Source organism: Macrobrachium rosenbergii, chromosome 13 (assembly GCF_040412425.1).
Source record: "Macrobrachium rosenbergii isolate ZJJX-2024 chromosome 13, ASM4041242v1, whole genome shotgun sequence".
Lineage (NCBI taxonomy): Eukaryota > Metazoa > Arthropoda > Malacostraca > Decapoda > Palaemonidae > Macrobrachium > Macrobrachium rosenbergii.
Window position 1 is genome coordinate 34,855,551 of NC_089753.1, and position 18,634 is coordinate 34,874,184.

Genomic DNA, 18,634 nt, shown 5'->3' on the forward strand with positions numbered 1-18,634 from the left:
CGTACCAAATCTTAGCCAGGCCACTCTCATTCTGCATTACTATTAAGGGCAAGGTCTAGAGATTATAGAAGGGAAGACGGCTAGGCTTATAGCGTTTGGGGATATAATTTACCTTTACCAGATGCGCGTTGCAGTTTTATAATGGCTTATATCAGATGCTCCCCGTGTTTATTTGTCTTTGCATATCGTGGAGACACCGAGAGAGTGTTATTGATTTTCCCGAACTTACAATAAACAGGTTATGAAAATAAATCAATAAATGGGTAACATAGCAACCAATTTTCTTTTCCCTTGAGCTGTCAGCTTTCATCTTATTTAAAAAGAAAAGTTCAATATAGTACAATTTTCGTTCGAGAAGACGGGGCTACAAAATTCAGGATTTTTTTTTTTTTTTTACTTATTGATGAAACGGAGGGCGGATAAGAATTGAGAGCCGGGGAAATTCCAGAGCTAGACAGTGATTAGATAGAATAAAGCAATCGCCCAGTGAAATCATTCTGCTGCCTTCATTCTAAGCATTAGTATATCGGCGCCCTAAAGGTCTTTTTTCACATTCGTCTAGTAGTTTCCATAAAAAATGAACTTCGTGAGTTTTATTTTGTATTATAGTTGATGTGAATTGATTCACGAAATTTAGATTGAGTCAAGCACTGGGGCTCTTTCAGCCAGCGTTTTTTTCTTTTTTTATCTTTTATTAGTTAAGAAAGTGAAATATGAGGAAGTTGGGGTGGCTGGACAGCAAGATGAAGAGAGCCAGAGAATGAAGGAAACGAACTACCCGGGGTAAAATAAAAGGCTAAAAATGGGTGCTGCTAGGAGCCGAAGGGACGCTGCAAACATAATTTGGAATGGAAAGGCACTAACACCCCCTACGTGGTCCGGATATTATGGTTGACAGCAACTGTAAATCACTTGCCGGCTCGAAGAATATTGTTGCTGGCTGAAAGAATATTGTTGCCGGATACGTACATATCGCATATCAAGCTTGGGTTTTCCACAATACTGAAAGTTATCCCCGGAACTCTGGGATATTTATGTAGGCTCATCTCAGGATCACGGCAGAGTCTAACCTGACGGTCAACTCTCAAACGTCTTTAAATTTCTAACCTTTCGTCAAGGCTTTCATCCAGTTTCGTGTGATCTCACCCACCGTCCAAGTTCACAACTTCACGATGCCAACAGCTCCCAGACATGCTGTACAAGGACCTTGGTAGTACAAACTCATGACGCATACGTTACATCCTAAGTAAAAACCAGTTTCTCATAATGTCTGACAAATGTTAGTTTAGATCATTGTATCCGAAGACATCCTACAGACGATACGCGTAATACTTGCGGTATCCGGCCCTTGGTGATTACATGGGGTGCTTATAAATTGTAGGAGTGACCAACACTCAGGCACAGTTACCAGTTGTGTGAAGAAAGGGCGCGTAAAGTGCTTCGAGCGGATAACACTAGACGTAAACGTTCTTATTTGTGGTGTTTTTTTTTTTGGGAGTGATTCGTAGGTAACTTCAATGATCGGCATTGTAGATAATATGAGATTCACGGAATGTGTCAGAAACAAAACTTAACTTTTATGATGAAAAAGAAAACGAAGTTCATCTAGTGCAAGATTCTTCCTGCTAGGCCATGTCTCCTATACTCGTTATCCAGGAATAGATATCAGGTGTCAACACAAGCTCTCTCCTCGCTGCTGATTACTGTCATGGAACAGGTATGTTTTGCTGGAGACTATATTTCTGTATTCTTTTTAGAGCTTGGCGGTGCGTCCAAGATTTGATAGATGTTAAAACCATTATGTGGTACGTTCAAAATAGGAACTAATACATTTTCTTAGTGACACTCAGCAGGTTGCAACTTGGAGCCACCATGTCAGACAACGTATGACCTCACAATTAAACTCCGTAGAAACATAAAGACTTATGCTTTGTCGTTACTTCGTGACTGTCTTGTAAACATAACCACATGACATGAAAGCATACACCTAGTTTTGTATATGTGTAGTCACAAGAATACGATATATGTCATGGTATGCGTACATATACACGTACTAAAGAGAGACAGAGGGAAAGATTTCAAATATCCTGATTCTGATATGCATACAAATGGCCTCGGCATAATTCTTATCACGTATGCAAGGGAAGTTACAGGCTTCCCAAAAAGCGAGATCCCTGCTGGCAAAGGTTGACTCGGTCTTCAAAACAGCAACAACTGTTGGTTGGTTTAAATCAATCAACCGAAAGAGACCAGAAGAACAACAGCATCAATTGTAGGTTGACTAATATGATGGAAATGAATGATTTGTATGAAATCCGACGAAGGGGACCGCCATAACCATGCAGTGATTTTGTAAACAAGGTGACTTCCTCCCCACAGTATTTCCCAGTTTCTATTCACCGTAGGGTATTCCATGGTGCAATAGGAGTGTGGCACTATTTGGAGTTGAAACCTCACACGGTCACCGCCCCCGTTGCCCGCTGTTGATTAGAAGAAAACGTTCATGTCTCTTCACAACTGTCTGCCAAATATTTGTATAAAATACATCCCACACCGCATCTTTAATAGCTAAGAACACAGTCATCGTACAGAGTTGCACATTGAAATGTGCTGCATTATTTATTGAGATCTTTAGTCCTTGCTTTGCCAAGGTATTTACTTATATAATATTTAGGTACATTAAGGGACGGCAGTTGCCAGTAAGTCAGATACTTGCTATCTCAGGGCGATGTTGTCCCTTATATCCCTAAGCCACAAGTCTCAAAATGGCTTGAGAGAAGATTTTGCCCTACCAGGCTGAAGCGCATAAGTGTGGCATGATACGGCAGAAAGACGTTCACTAACACATAGTACTGTGCTTTTTATGATATTTGTCCTACCTAGTCATCAGAAACCGTGCAATTGTTATCATAGAGTCATATTCCTAGTCTCCAATCTGTATTCATTTCTTAATTTCACCCCTGTGTATGACCGTGAATAACGTTCATTTTAACGGAGTTCCCAAAGGAGCACCGCCATACCCAACTCGATGCTCAACACTTACTTTCACAAGCAGACATGCCAGGGAGGTGGGCAGAGCTCGCAGGTCCACACGAGGCCTCTTATACCCTTCAGCACCTTACCACACTTCAGTAATGGGCTCTTGCTGATATATAATTAACTTAACTATACATTTGAACATGCACACGAGCAGTACCTGAATGAGATTCAGGCATCAAATTTCAGCGAAGGCTTATCAAAATCCAAACAGCTTGGGTTTCTAAATGCATCAGGACGATTCTAAAATCTTACTAAATGAAAAACAGTCGAGCTGCACAGGCTACAAAAGATCCCTTGCATAGAACAAGCTTATGCTAATACGAGAAAGCTTTACTTGAACATGAAAAATTAAATTCATAAATTAAACTGAATGTCCTTAAGTGTACCCTCAACCAAGAGAACTCAAACCCTAGGCCGAGGAAAGGCCAGGTCTATGAAGGTCACCACTAGGTGCAAGGCAGCTGGACGGTACACGGAGAGCCCAGCATACTCGAACAAGACTGCCCTGTTAAAAGTATGTTTATGTTAGTGTGAATGTGGAGTGGGTATACACGCCTGTATGCAATAATTAAAAAATTACCTATACTAACAACTGAATTTTATTTTTATGAATATGTCATAAGTACGAGCATTTAGTTGAGAGCATACTTCTGAAAAGCCATGCAACGCCCCTTTGCTGTCAAGAGTTAATTCTGCGAAAATCCACATAACTTACAACAGGTAATGTTGTTTCCATAGCGACAAATGTTTGCGTATTCATCCCTCAGTGTCCACAATGAGTGTCATTTGAACTGGGTCACCCATGGATATTTCCACCAAGTTGCATCATAATACATCCATCCGTTCTTCAGATGTTTTCTTAACATACGAAGAGACGCTTAGAAATGTGAACACATTACCTCAGAGGGAGAATGGACAAATTTGAATGTGAAAATGCTCACTCTTTCAGAATAATGAATTTGCATTCGTGGAAAAAATCAGTAACCTAATGGTCTTTTAGCTTGATATGTGAAAATGTTTACACTATTGGATTAACATAACCGAAGGTTATGTTAATCCAATAGTACTTAGTCGACTCTTCGAAGTTGCAGAACGATATAGTACTAGCAGCGACCCCGTCTCAAGCAGTGGGTCAAAAAGAGAGAAAATGACGTCAATGATAAGAACACACCGTGGCCGTTCGCTGCGTGCGCTGAAGTCAGAATGACTTGCATGGTTCATTTCCGGTCTCAGGCCGAGTACTTAAACGTTTCACAGAATTTGAACGTGACAAACAGCTTTTAGGAATTTACGCTCGATGATATGTTGAGATTATTTGTTACTTTTTTTAAAAGGTTTAGGAAGACATCTGTGACAACAACTTATGGAATACATGAATACATACACGGGTTAAATATATTTAATTAAAGAAAGGATACTGATTCAACTCTTTTATGCAGCAGATTTTAATTTTTTTAATGACTGGAAACGTTTTTGTAGATTAATCTACAAGAAATGTATGTATATTGAACATAAGATTCACAACAATTCCTTTCATTGTACTCAAACCTCAACTCTTTTGCATCTACTTGTAGTAGCATGGCAAGGTCTAAAAACTGTTCTTTCGCTGCTGTTTTCTGAGCCATCAATTATAACTCACAGCTGCAGTTTATAAATGCTTTCGTGCAGTGTCGGTGTCCGGATGTAGCCCGGGTCCAAAGAGAACGGGAAAAAATAAAATGTAAAGCAGGAGAGAGAGAGAGAGAGAGAGAGAGAGAGAGAGAGAGAGAGAGAGAGAGAGAGAGAGAGAGAGAGTTTAGGCTTCAATCCCGAAGGAAGTGATAGTCCTATATGTCCATGGAAAACGGAAGTAGGGCTAAAGAAATCTGTTGCAGTCATCGGCATGCAGAGAGAGAGAGAGAGAGAGAGAGAGAGAGAGAGAGAGAGGATAATTCATATAACAACGACAATGTAAGAAAGAAAATAAGCTTCAAAAGTGACATTGTCGGCACAGAAAATTAAATCAAAGTATAGCCTACATTCTACTCTCAGTACTATTAATCACCACTTTTTTTAAGGATATTTGAGAGGCTACATTCTGTGACTAGTTCCCCATCCACTTACATTCTTTAAAAACAACGGTTCAGGATGTGCAAACAACACAAGGAAACTGCTTTCTCGATGTTAACCTTGACAGGGAAGGAGGAAAACAAACACGAGACGCGTCACTGCTCTCACGAATCGCTTGCGCCGGTTGGAATCCTTGAAAACTTGAGTTCGGTTCGTTTCGGCCGTAAGTCATTTAGCCCGTAAACACGTTTACGTCCAAAATGGGCGCCGTGTTTAATACCAGCTTCTTGGGGATGTACGTAAAAGATGGAATAATGACCGTAAATACCATAAACATAACGGTAAATGCCATGAACATAACGGCTTACGTTGTTTTGGATGCTTACAGCCTAAGGGACTTACAGTCGAAACAAGGACCGGAAAACTTTTGGACTGAATTTTGTTATATATCTTTTTCAATTTCCCATTTTGATACGGATACATTCTGTTCTGTGGAAGCTTGCGTTTAAAGTTGATATTTTTTTGTATTTCGTTTCATATGTGCTTGTAACTTTGGAATTGTAAACATAATGAATATAGGCCTAGGGTTATTCACGTCCTCTTTGGTCGGCATAGCCCAGAGGTCCACATCGGGCTACTTAACTCTTCTAATATCTCACCACACTTACGAACTCTCTTAGGGCGAGTGTCCGTGCTGGCATCAAGCCTGCATGACAAAGAAAAAAAACCATCAACCACTATAGGCTTACTCAGAACATAATTGACTTGGTGGGAAGCCATTGATTTACCATAGTGTAGTGGCGACTGCGTTTGCCACCAGATGTCACCACAGTACCAGCATATATCATCTCCCCGCCCACGCTTTTTTAGTTTTCTGTAAAAGAAAACTATTGTGCCGACTTTGCCTGTCCGTCCGCACTTTTTCTGTCCGCCCTCGGCTCTTAAAAACTACTGAAGCTAGAGGGCTGCAAATTGGTATGTTGATCATCCACCCTCCAATCATCAAACATACCCAATTGCAGCCCTCTGGCCGCAATAGTTTAAGGTTAAGGTTAGCCATGATCGTGCGTCTGGCACCGCTATGGGTGCCAACAACATAGGCCACCACCGGGCCGTGGCTGAAAGTTTCATGAACCGCGGCTGAAAGTTTCATGGGCCGTGGTTGAGAGTTTCATATAGCATTATTGCTGTACAGAAACTATTTTGCGCCGAAGACACTTAGGCGCATTTTTTACTTGTTTATTTTTTAGTGGAACGTGTACATAGAAGCCATTAGCTTAAATATCCATCGTCGTCCCATTTCATTGATAGAAAGATCAATTTTAAATGAAAAGGTAAGCTTTTAACGATTTACCTTTGTGAAGAAATAGAAACTAACAAAGCTTTATCTTTAAAAAAAAAAAAACATTTTCTGTGTCAGAGTCTGTGACCAACTATTTCATCAAACTCTCTCTCTCTCTCTCTCTCTCTCTCTCTCTCTCTCTCTCTCTCTCTCTCTCTCTCTCTCTCTCTATATATATATATATATATATATATATATATATATATATATACATTGTTTGTTATACTCGAATCACTAGGTTATCTTCAACAGCTTCTAGGGCAACATTGGATTAAACCAAATACTTTCCATTTCTTCTGTACACTGACCTTATCAGTGAAAACGTCCCTTAGGACCTATGTTCAGGTTCGACTTCAGCCATGTCAGTGAAAACCGTGTCCCAGCTGGAGCTTTCACTTAATCAGAATCATCACCTTCCTTTGAACAGCTGCCCCTCCCCCGTCGTTTCTCCAACTGAGTCTCTACAGTTCTCTGATCAAGTATTTAAGGCTTCAACAATGTTTTGGATATAGGGAGAGATCTTTCCTAGACTGTGACCCCCAAGGGATTTAACCCGGTTTGTATCCACCTTTGCGGCGTGTTAAGTACAAGCACGTTGGGGGTGACCGTAAAAACCCAAATAAAAGACTGTAAATATCATAAGGATGATGACACCCAAGAAATATTAGTCCTAGATAACGACCCCCGAAAGCCCTAAGGGGTCACTATCTAGGAAAGATCCATAGGCATAGGCAGGAGCCTGTTTGTGCTGTGGGACATTCTTTGCACTGGGAAATCTAAGACACTACATTCTGAAACATTTTCGTTAAATAACAGCCTTAGGTAATAGCTACCTACCTTCCTTGTACTTCTAAACCGGTTTGCGCAAACTCTCACAGCTTTTTCAGCTAACCCGTTGGCATGGCTACGCCAACGGGTGATGTAATATCGTGCCCAAATTCCCACGTTTGGGGAAACCGAGTGTATTTATGGGTTGTATAATGTCAATCTCCATTAGTACCACTGTGCCATACTTTGCCATGTGAGCTTATAGCTTATCTATGATAAATGAAGATGTGCGCCTCCTTAGCTTATCAGCCAAAAAAAAAAAAAAAATATTCTGAGTAGTAACCTATCACTATCTGATAATTTTTCCTCTTACTCAAACGCGTTGCAATCTTTGAATATCTCTTGGAAACGGGGTTTCTTTTTGTTGCCACCTTATCATTTTGACAAACACTCTTGGAGCGCATTTCTTCTGTTATTGTATTTAGACCTATCCAGTAGCACATCTCAAGTGTCTTTTTGTGTTTGGCAATGCCCAAATGCGCATCATGAATAAGAACAGATAAGAACAAAGATGCCCCAGAACAATAATTCATCCTGCGGTGTGCATCAGTCGCATTCCTGAAATCCCAAGAGGATTTCACTACATCTAGAAGGTCGTTTCAGCACTCTGGCCAACTTGTTATCATTCTTTGCCTAATTTCCGTCGCCTACATTTTTTTTTAACTTGTCTTATAGGAATGGAATATAGAGTTTAGGCCAAAGGCCAAGCACTGGGACCTATGAGGTCATTCAGCGCTGGAAAGGAAATTGACAGTAAGTAGGTTTGAAAGGTGTAACTGGAGGAAAACCTCGCAGTTGCACTATGAAATAATTGTTTGGAGAGGGTGGATAGCTAGATGGAAGAAATATTATATGAATGGAAGTACAGTAAAAGGAATGAAAGGGGTTGCAGCTAGGGGCCGAAGGGACTCTGCAAAGAACCTTTACTAATGCCTACAGTGCACCCCCTGAGGTGCACTGATGGCACTACCCCTACTTGTCTCACATACTACCAGAGAAAAAAATCATGTCATTGTCATCTGCTGGCCTTTGCTCACTCCTAAGCAAATGTAACTTTGACCGAAAATATGAAATTAGAATATCATTGCCTTTCTTGTACACTTTTCATAGCATGTAGCTATAGCTTGTGATTTATTTTTACTCCAACGTCCTTTCTACAGCATATCAGTTTATGAGCTGTGTGCATGCAAAAACTATTACATGACCCTATTTTTTTTTCTGCCTGAATATATTCCTGTTCAGTCTCAAACACTGTCTTGGATGCATCAGCCAAAGACTGTCCTCATTGAAGAAAAGCAAACCTAAGTCCCTTGTATGAAGCATCACAAGTGATCACAACAGGTTCTTCAGATATGCAGTACCATATCACGTCTGTGGACACTTTTTACACTTTACAAAACATTCTTGGGATCTTTCCTAGATAGTGGCCCCCAAGGGTTTTTAACTCGGTATGTATCCACCTTTGCGGCGTGTTTAGTACAAGCCCGTTGGGGATTTCCGTCTAAACATAAACAAAAGACTGTACATATCATAAAGATAATGACCCCCAAGAAATATTAGTCCTAGATAACGACCGCCGAAAACTCTTAGGGGTTACTACCCAGGAAAGATCCCATTCTTGCTCTGGCTTGGGATTATTTTTTTTTTCAGCGCAATTCAGCATGCTTAAAGATCTCTTAACATCTTTTGACTTTGGTACATGGCTATCTGGCTCAGTTTCTATTTTGCCACATGCAGTTTTCATACCTTGATCCAAGGTCTAGAGAACTGCCTTGATCTGTTACATTGTGAACTAACCATTCCCAAGAGAATGCTGTCCCAAAACTTTCCTGGGGTCATTTTAAGATTGTTTTCTCTGCATACCACCGAACTAGACCTTGAATGGCTTTGACGGTTTGGAAGACAATGTCGATATTCTTACATTCTTTCCACAAAATGAGCAAACAATCAATGCTAACAAATGCTCTCTAAGTCTGACGAACAGCACAGAATTGATTACTCGACACCAAATTTCAAATTTGTTGCCAAACGCCTCCACCTGGGGCCCAAGATTGCCACCCGTCCAGTAATCTGACTAATGTTTTTAATGTAATTTTATTATTAATTTGATTGTTGCTGCTGTCATGGCTATAATTTCAAGTCCCCACTTTACGTCTCACATTCCACTTTATCCTGCATCGTTTTGAAAGTCTCTCTTTCTTCTTCTTCTTCGCAGGACAGAGAGGAGGAGCAGAACAGCCACCGAAATTCGTCCTGCCTTCGGTCCGTCATCGGGAGAATCTGGCAGCTGATCGTGACGATACTTCAGCAGTTCGTGTGCTGCCCTAATTATGGCGAGGAGTACGTGCCGCGGAGGGAAGAACCCAGAGTTGTAAGTTTCTTTTCGATCTTCTTCTTGTTTTTTTAGCTTTCTGACACTTTGTCCGTCCGCCCTCATATCTTAAAAACCACTAAGGCTAGAGGGCCGCAAATTGGTATGTTGATCATCCACCCTTCAATCATCAAACATACCAGATTACAGCCATCTATAGCCTCAGTAGTTTTGATTTTGTTTAAGGTTAAAGTTAGCCATAATCGTGCTTCTGGCAACGATATAGGGCAGGCCACCACCCGGCCGTGTTTAAAGTTTCATGGACCGCGGCTCATACAGCATTATACCGAGACCACCGAAAGATAGATCTGTTTTCGGTGGCCTTGATTGTACGCTCTAGCGGCTGTACAAAAATTTCGATTGCGCCGAAGAAACTTCGGCGCATTTTTTACTTGTTTATTTCCACCCAAGGGTATCTCATTAATAACTATGTTAGCTACCTTCAAACCAATATGCTCCCTGAATACGTGGTTTTCTCAGTATCGGCAGCCTGTTTACCCATACATTCTCTCTTGTCTCTGTCCTCCCTGAAATTCATCAAAATGTACCCTTTGCTTTTGTCTATTCTGTGATGCATCTCATTTGTTCTTCGAGGTTTCTGTCCAGTTACCCCATATCTCAGTACTTGTTTCCAGCAGAATGATATACATTCTTGATGTTGCTCCAGTCATTACTGATTGTCTGCCTCTCCTCAGGTATGGTTTCTGGAACTACAAATCAATTTCAGCATTTAATAGCAAAGGCCTCTTGATATTTGCTGTATTTTAACCCAGCTTGCTTATCCCTACAAATGAATTCCGCCTGACTGTCCGCCTCTCCTCAGAAATGGTTTCTGGAGTTGCAAATCTATTTCAGCATTTAATAGCAAAAGTTTCTTGATTTTCATATTCAAGAACTTTTGCTGTATTTAATCAAGCCTGCTTATTCTTTCCCCTACACATGGATTCCACCTGATTGTCTGCCCCTCCTCAGATATGGTTCTGGGACTGCAAATCTGTTTCAGCATTTAATAGCAAAAGCTTCTTGATTTTCATATTCAAGGACTTTTGCTGTATTTAATGAAGCCTGCTTATTCTTTCCCCTACAAATGAATTCCACCTGACTGTCCGCCTCTCCTCAGAAATGGTTTCTGGAGCTGCAAATCTATTTCAGCATTTAATAGCAAAAGCTTCTTGATATTCATATTCAAGAACTTTTGCTGTATTTAATGAAGCCTGCTTATTCTTTCCCCTACAAATGAATTCCACCTGACTGTCCGCCTCTCCTCAGAAATGGTTTCTGGAGCTGCAAATCTATTCCAGCATTCAGCTGCAAAAACCTCTCGATGTTCACCTTCAAGAAACTTTACAGTATTAAACTCAGTTTCCTCATTCTTTCCTGTGCTACTGGATTCCACTTCTCCTGCCTCTTACTTTTCATATTCAGCCAGTCAGGGAATTCCTGCGTCGCCCTGGCAGGTGCGTGGGACCTCGATCAGTTCTTGTCACCAATGAATGTCCTATGCTTGTCCCTCAGGCCATTCCATTATCCCTCTCATACCTTCCTCATAACCCTCCGGTGTTTCCGCAAGTCTACCCCTCCCATGCCTTCGTCAGCAGTTCACCGTGGTACTTCCCGTACCAGTTTTCCTACTCTCTGTAAATATGTTCTGCCCATCTCTACCTGAACAGGCTCTCATACGTTTAGCTGGACAGGTTTCTCGCTAGTTAATTTTCTCATCTTTTCGTTGGTTACTCTTTATCCTCCTATTTTTTTTTTTCGAAGGCTACCAACTTCCTACTCGTATCAATATGACAACATCGGCCTAACCCACAGTAACGTTTGCTGCCCTAAAATGGAAAAGTGCAGTATCTGCAAAATTTTCGAAATTGAGATAAGCCACCTGTTGGGCTCGTGAAACACTAATACACAAGTTACTGCAGCTTCAGAATGCTTCTTCAGTGTTTTATTTAAGGGGTCCCATTTGCAGTATCTGCAAAATCAGTAGTAAGGCAAGGGAAAACTACAGTGTCTACCATTTTCTCAGTTTTGTATTTTTGCAAATACTGCAGTCTTCCATTTTAGGGCAGTTTGGATGTCATATTTGTACTGACTACCTTACACACACCGGTTTCCTGACGTGATTTTTCCGTTCTTCTTCTCCTCCCCAAGTTTGCAAAGCCGGAGGCGAGGTTGCTGGTCGTCGGAGCGTCCGACACGGGAAAGTCTACCTTCATGAGACAAATGAGGCTGGAGTTTGGCGACCAGTATCCGGTAGAGGAAAGGAGAAGGTAGGATTTTGATGATTTACTGATTAGCTGCAAGTCTGAATAACTGGTCATACAGAAGTAAGAAGGTATTATTAGAAATTAAGTGCTGAACTTTTCTATCAAGTGTATGGTTTCGATAGTTTTGTAGATAACAAGATTTGAATAGATAGAAAAAGATATACAAAAATTAATTACTTAGTTCTGTACTTATCTGCTTCATAGTTTCGGTAACTCTGTGCTTAACGTACGATAACTTTTCAAGCGCATACGAAGGTATAAACATGTTGGGTGCTACTTTGGCTTGCTATCTACGCGTCACCTGCGAGGTGCTAGTACTAAACATGGCGGAAGCTCAATGGGACGCCGTGTTTAGTACTAGCCCCTCGCGGATCAAATTATTATATACACCCATTTCTATAGTGTGTGGTCGACAAATTATATTGATAAGCGGTATCTTTGGTCCCCGATGAGCTAGTACTAAACATGGCGTAAGCTCAATAAACACAGCGTCCCATTGAGCTTCCGCCATTAGTACTAGTACCTCGGAGGCGACGCGTAGATAACAAGCCAAGTAACACCACGTGTTGTATGAGAAACACGCCTACCCTTGAGTAATAGTATAAAATGCCTTTAAGAAATAAACATCTTCACCCTACCACTTGAGAGCAGGTTATACTTTGTCACCTTTGTGTGTGTGCGCGCATCAACAGGCTTATCTCGAGAACGGGTGAACCGGTCTTGATGAACGCGGGTGAAAACATTCATTTGGTGAATTGAATTGAATTGAATATAGAATTTAGGCCAAAGGCCAAGCGCTGGGACCTATGAGGTCATTCAGCGCTGAAGCGGAATTGGCAGTAAAAGGTTTGAAAGGTGTAACGGGAGGAAAACCTCGCAGTTGCACCATGAATCAGTTGTTAGGAGAGGGTGGAAAGTAAGATGGAAGAAAGAGAATATGAGAGGAGGCAGAGTAAAAGAAATGAAAGTGGTTGCAGCTAGGGGCGGAAGGCACGCTGCAATTAACCTTAAGTAATGCCTACAGTGCACCGCACGAGGTTCATTTGGTGAATCCCTGCATATGACTGACTTTCTGTGAACACTGGTTCAATTAGCCGTATATCTAACAAACTTTAACGAAGTTTTTAACACGATTCACTATGTTCCAGGAAACAGTTTTCCAGATTTTGGTGTGGATCCAAGTTTATTATTGTCACTGATTTGCCGAGTCATAGTATACATGAAAGAAAGTGTAATAATAATGAACAGACATTCATTGGTAACAGTTCAATAGATTAGTACATTGCTGAAATACTTTAGCAAGGGTATGTTCGTACTAAGAGCCATTCTCTCTCTCTCTCTCTCTCTTTAACAGCTCAGTGGTCTGGTAAAACTAAGGTATACTTTTTTTTAACAGACACCAACCCCACATTAGGCGCAACGTAATGGACAGCGTCCACAAGTTGGTAACGGCAGCGGCTCAGTACGAATACTCCTACTCCTCTCAGGAGGCCGAAAGTGGCGCCGAGAAGTTCGCCGAATGGCCGCCTCTGGAGGCGATTCTCGAAGCCCCCGACCTCGATTCCTCTTGGTCGGATTCCATAGAGTGCCTGTGGAAGGACCCTGCGATACAGGCGGCCTACCAGAGGCGGAACGAATTCCATCTGATGACGAATGCCGATTACTTCATCGCTCACGCCACGAGAATCTTGCAGGAAGACTACGTCCCCACCATCGACGACATCCTGCGCATGCGCATCGTGACGCGGGGAGCCGTCACAAAGACCTACGAGCTGACGAACATCAGGATGACCTTGCACGACATGGGAGGTCAGCGGCCTGAGAGAAAAGCCTGGGTCAATCAGCTCGACTATCCGTCGGCTATTCTGTTTGTGGCGTCCTTGTCTGAATACGACCAGACTGTGGAGGAAGCCGAAGAGGTAAATGAAAATGAGGCGGAGAGTCGTCCATTTTCGATAGTTTTCGCCAGATCTTTGTCTTGTTACTTGCTTATTTTCCTTATGATTGATATATTTGCTTAGTTACTGTCTTAACGCCACCTTCTTTCTTTATACATACGCGTAGTTCCTCAGTTAATGCGCTGCTGTTAAAACTTTTTTTTTTTTTAACCTATGTAGTTCCTCATTGGACGGGTTGGTATCGTTCTCGGATAGCACTCTAATGGACCCACGTTCGATTCTCCGACCGGCCAATGAAGAATGAGAGAAATTTATTTCTGGTGATAGAAATCCATTTCTCGTTACAATGTGGTTCGGATTCCACAATAAGCTGTAGGTCCCGTTGCTAGGTAACCAATTGGTTCTTAGCCACGTAAGATATATCTAATCCTTCGGGCCAGCCCTCTCTAGGAGAGCTGTTAATCAGCTCAGTGGTCTGGTTAAACTAAGGTATACTTAACTTTACCTTTAATATGTAAGTATTTTCTTTAATGCTTCATCTATTTGATTCATTCGTTCACATTTCCTTCATTCACTGGGCTTATTAGTTTCATTCAAGAAGAAAGAATCATTACCCCCAACATATAGATACACACATTCACTTGAAAATATCATTTCTCACCGGACCTTTTTTCTTTCGCCCAGTCCAAGAACCGCGTGCAAGAGAGCCTGGACATTTACGAGCAGCTGCTCGGCTACTCGCCCTTCGACACGACGCCCGTCATCCTCCTGCTGAACAAGAGCGACGTCTTCAGCGGCAAGATCAAGGAACAGCCGCTCAAGAAGTACTTCCCGGGGTATGAGGGTCAGTAGATAGGGGTCAGTAGATTCAATGGACACTAAGAGGTTTGAAAAGTGTGACAGGAGGAAAACCTCAAAGCAGTTGCACTACGAATGAATTGTTAGGAGAGGGTGGAAAGTAGGATGGAGGAAGGAGAATATGCAAGGAGGTACAGTAAAAGGAACGGAAGGGGTTGCAGCTTGGGGCCGAGGGGCCGCATGAGGTGCACTGACGGCACTTCCCCCCTACGCTGTCAGTAGATCCAAGGTCGTCGAATTGGCTGCTGCAGGGCGACTTGGTCTAAATTACTGATGTTAAGGACCGATCATTTTTTTAAATTGTAAATTACACATAATAGTGTCTATGCATAAAAAGATGACGAAAATAAATGCGTAGTTTTGCGATTGCGAGCGATTATATTAAGTGTTATATTTACGTAATTGCTTACATTCAGTTTTCTCGGGTAATTGTCAAAACTATCCTTTTCTCCTCGTAGTATAAACGACAAGAATTACCGTTGTAATAATAAAACATTTCATGTATGTAATGTACTTATAGTAGACCTATGTCGTGCAGATTAATGGTAATACACACAATGGCTATCCTGAATAAATTACATAACGTTGCGAAGTCAATTTATCGAAATTTTGCTCTTATTTTGGTGAAATTCAACTCTTCATTTTGACGTGTCCTTCTTGGTATATTTTGCTATCCTGGAGAAACAGTAGTGAATTAAAACAAATTTGTTTGAATAAAGCCTAAAGTAAATATGGACAGACCAGGTTCTCTTCAGAGAATCAACACTTATTCCATGTTTTCCCGCCGTCTCAAACCAGGTCCTGAAGGAGACGAGGCCAGCGGCAGAGATTACATCACCAGCCTGTACGTGGAGCTGACGAAGAAGTACAAGAAGAACCTCCTCGTCAGGTACACGGAGGCTACCAACAGGGACAACTTCAGGGCCATCTTCGTCTTCGTCAGCAACTACGTGTCTCGGACCATCATGGGTCTGGGGGGGCTGTACTGAAAATGAAATGGCGAATGTTTTTTATGGTTGTGTATAAATCAGATAAGTACTTTAAGTAAATTAAATAAAATGTCTTAATATCTTTTTGTTTTTAATTGTCGCTGTTGTCCTACTGATAGTTTGTAAATTTTAAGAGTTCAGTTCTCACATCGGTACAGTATACTTGAAGTCTCATAATATATTTGAGCTAGGCCTAAAAATCTTGGATTTGATGGTTCGAAGCCGGTTTTATACTAATAATTTGGAAATACCTTTTTACGTAACTTTTTTTCTGCCTGCTTGATGGTTGGCACGGGGTGCGGTGCCCTGCGTGCATTGTTCTATTTTTTCTTCGTCTTTTACCAATGCCCATTTTTTGACAATAGGACTAAAACAGAGTCCATCTTTTTAGCGTCACGAAGTAACAATATTGCATAATATATTAAATCCTATTATAATAGTTTACTCTCAGAATTACTGTTGTAAGAATCATATTGATAAGAAGTTACCGGCGATGACCACGTGCACTTGCTAGATAAAAAAAAAAAAGCCATCGGCTGGTCTCTTTCTTTCTTTCTCCCGTATGGACGAGGGACACTTGTGGCCAGGCATGGTTGGGTGTAGGGACAGGGGGTGTTGGGCCTTTGAATGAAGGGTAAGTGAACGAGAACCACTTTTTTTTTATTAGATCAGTTGCAAAAACTTGACTTGAATTTTTTTAGACATTCACAATTTTCATTCGCTGTCTGAGGCAGACAACTAACAAGAAAAATAAAAGAGCTCATGGACATTAGAGGTAATTAGTTAATAATTTAGGAAACGAATTAGAATTATCTGGTACCGAAACACTCGCGTAACACGTTACCCTAGAACAACCCGCCTTTTTAAAATATGTGAAAATCACATACATTCAAGATAAAGGAGGGTGCATCTGTTATTTTTCCGTCTATCGAGAAGATAATGCACAGCTCTAGTTATCTTTCTGTTCTCAGACTCTAATATAAAGGGACAATAATAAGGTAACAGTGCTGATTGGCGAATGAAGCAGATGCCAAACGCTACCTATAATTTATAATTTAACAAGAAAACAGAATTAAGCTAATTACGCATTTCCAATACGAAGTAAATGTTCCTACGGGATATTATGTTAATAGAGTTTTAGTGATACAACATCGAATGTATAAAAATACTGCGAAATTATTATCTTAATTGGCAACTCGAAACCGTCAGGGTCAGATGGCACCACCTTGGAAGTTGTAGAGCAGTAGTGGTTTAGTCAAGTCGCCGTTGGCGTTCAGTAGTGCTAGTTATCGACCTGTGGTAGTATATCTTCACTTAGAAATCCTTTTTGTTGTAAGTATTTTTGTAGATTGTTAATTTTTTTCAAGCTGTTGCAAAGGTAACTGGACGAAGTTAGGCCGAAGATATTCAAATTTATAAATTAATATAGGACTAAGGAATTTTAAATAATCCGGTCACTACGATACCTCAACGAATTTTTACTGAATTATGAATGACTATACCGCTTCAGTGCCATAATCAAAAACTGCCCCACTTACCTTTATGTTAAGTCTATACTAGGCCCTTTATTTTTTTCAAAGTGTGTACGTACCTACAGCAACCATGCACATTTTTTCTTGCAGCTTAGTACAGTCGCATTGGTATTGCACAAGTTCCTTTAAATATAACTAGTGTATATTTAAAGGGCCTTGTGCAATACCAAAGCAACTGCGACATGTAGCGCTGTACTACGCTGCAAGAGAGAATTTGCATGGTCACTGTACATACACGCTTTGAAAAAAATAAAGGACCTTGAAACTAGACTTAAAACAAAGGTAAGAGAGGCAGTTTAATTCGATTATGGCACTGGAACGGCATAGTTATTCGTGGTATGACACAGAGTGACCAAGGGTCTCAGTATCTCTGCGAGATTTGATTGCTCGCTCTCTCTCTCTCTCTCTCTCTCTCTCTCTCTCTCTCTCTCTCTCTCTCTCTATACTTCTGCGAGAAAAGTGTTTGCTACTCGACCGCTATTTTTTTTAAATTGAATTAAACATTAAATATCAAAGAGTCAAACCTCGGCAATACTAACCTCTATCTCTCTCTCTCTGCTTTATTGGGTTTCAGTTTGTGAGACAATAGCAATTTCGTTTGCTAGGCTGTAAGATCACATAGATATTTGAAGACTCCCTTCATATTGTGTGCGCGTTTCAGTAAATGTGAATGAGACTAATGTGTCTGACCTTCCACAGCACTGATATAAACTCGACATTCAGATGTTGTGTTTTACGCTCGGCTGTTGTTGTTGGTAGATAAGGTTGCCTTGGCCGAACAAGGGAGTTTTGGACTTACTAGTTCAAATCTAAACAGGGTTTGTTTACAGTAGTAGAAAAAGTCAGTTATTTCACCCGCAAATCATGAGTAGGCCTAGAGCAATGATTCGCTTCCCATGAGATTAGTCACATCGATGCTCTTTGCATGGAACAACTGGAATGGGTTTCCTTAGGAAAAACTTGGACACGGTTAAGTTTTCATGCATTAATTATGGATATTAGTAATTTGATTTGTCCTTTTTATCTATCCAGTCTTTATTACGCTTTGAAAAACTGGTGTCCATGAGTAATAATTACAAGTAATGCGCCAGTGTATTAAAGCTGTAACGGGTAACCGTTGTAAGGTTGGTTTGTAGTCTATACGCTCAGAATATATGTATATATAAAACTTTACTACGGTGATTAAGTTCGGGAAACGATTGAAAAATTGATAGTTATCATTATAATAATAAAAATTACACAAATGATCAGGATACTAATAGCAGAAATGATAAGAGCTCAACAATTTGCGGCACAAACTTCACGGCCAGAAACGACCACATTGTCCATCATTCTTATCAGTTACAATCACTATTTGATAAGGAGAAATGCACCCCATCTTCATTTTAAGTGCAGATGTTCTTATCCGTCACTTTCGTTAGGGGGTTGCATAATTTATGTGATTTTGGTTTAAAACAGACA

At 40.8% G+C, this 18,634-nt stretch overlaps 2 protein-coding genes across 4 annotated transcripts in view; both read left to right on the plus strand.

The window, feature by feature from the left end:
* Positions 1 to 1,127: 1,127 nt before the first annotated feature.
* On the plus strand, positions 1,128 to 15,723 carry LOC136845163 (guanine nucleotide-binding protein G(q) subunit alpha-like). Of its 3 annotated transcripts, none has more exons than XM_067115124.1 (6): positions 1,128 to 1,717; positions 9,474 to 9,629; positions 11,781 to 11,899; positions 13,293 to 13,815; positions 14,479 to 14,638; positions 15,451 to 15,723. In XM_067115124.1, the coding sequence occupies exons 1-6, from the start codon at positions 1,709 to 1,711 to the stop codon at positions 15,639 to 15,641; spliced, it is 1,158 nt and encodes a 385-aa protein (XP_066971225.1). In that variant the 5' UTR covers positions 1,128 to 1,708; the 3' UTR covers positions 15,642 to 15,723. The 3 variants fall into 3 exon arrangements, with proteins under 3 accessions (XP_066971225.1, XP_066971227.1, XP_066971226.1); XM_067115126.1 differs by having other exon boundaries at positions 1,380 to 1,717; positions 14,479 to 14,630; XM_067115125.1 differs by having other exon boundaries at positions 1,393 to 1,717; positions 14,479 to 14,652.
* Positions 15,724 to 16,869: 1,146 nt separating this feature from the next.
* The window catches only part of LOC136845166 (mpv17-like protein), a 37,243-nt gene continuing 35,478 nt past the window's right edge, over positions 16,870 to 18,634 (plus strand). Inside the window, exon 1 of the mRNA XM_067115128.1 lies at positions 16,870 to 16,973. The gene's annotated coding sequence lies outside the window, so the exon portion shown is untranslated. The remainder of the gene's footprint in view (positions 16,974 to 18,634) is intronic.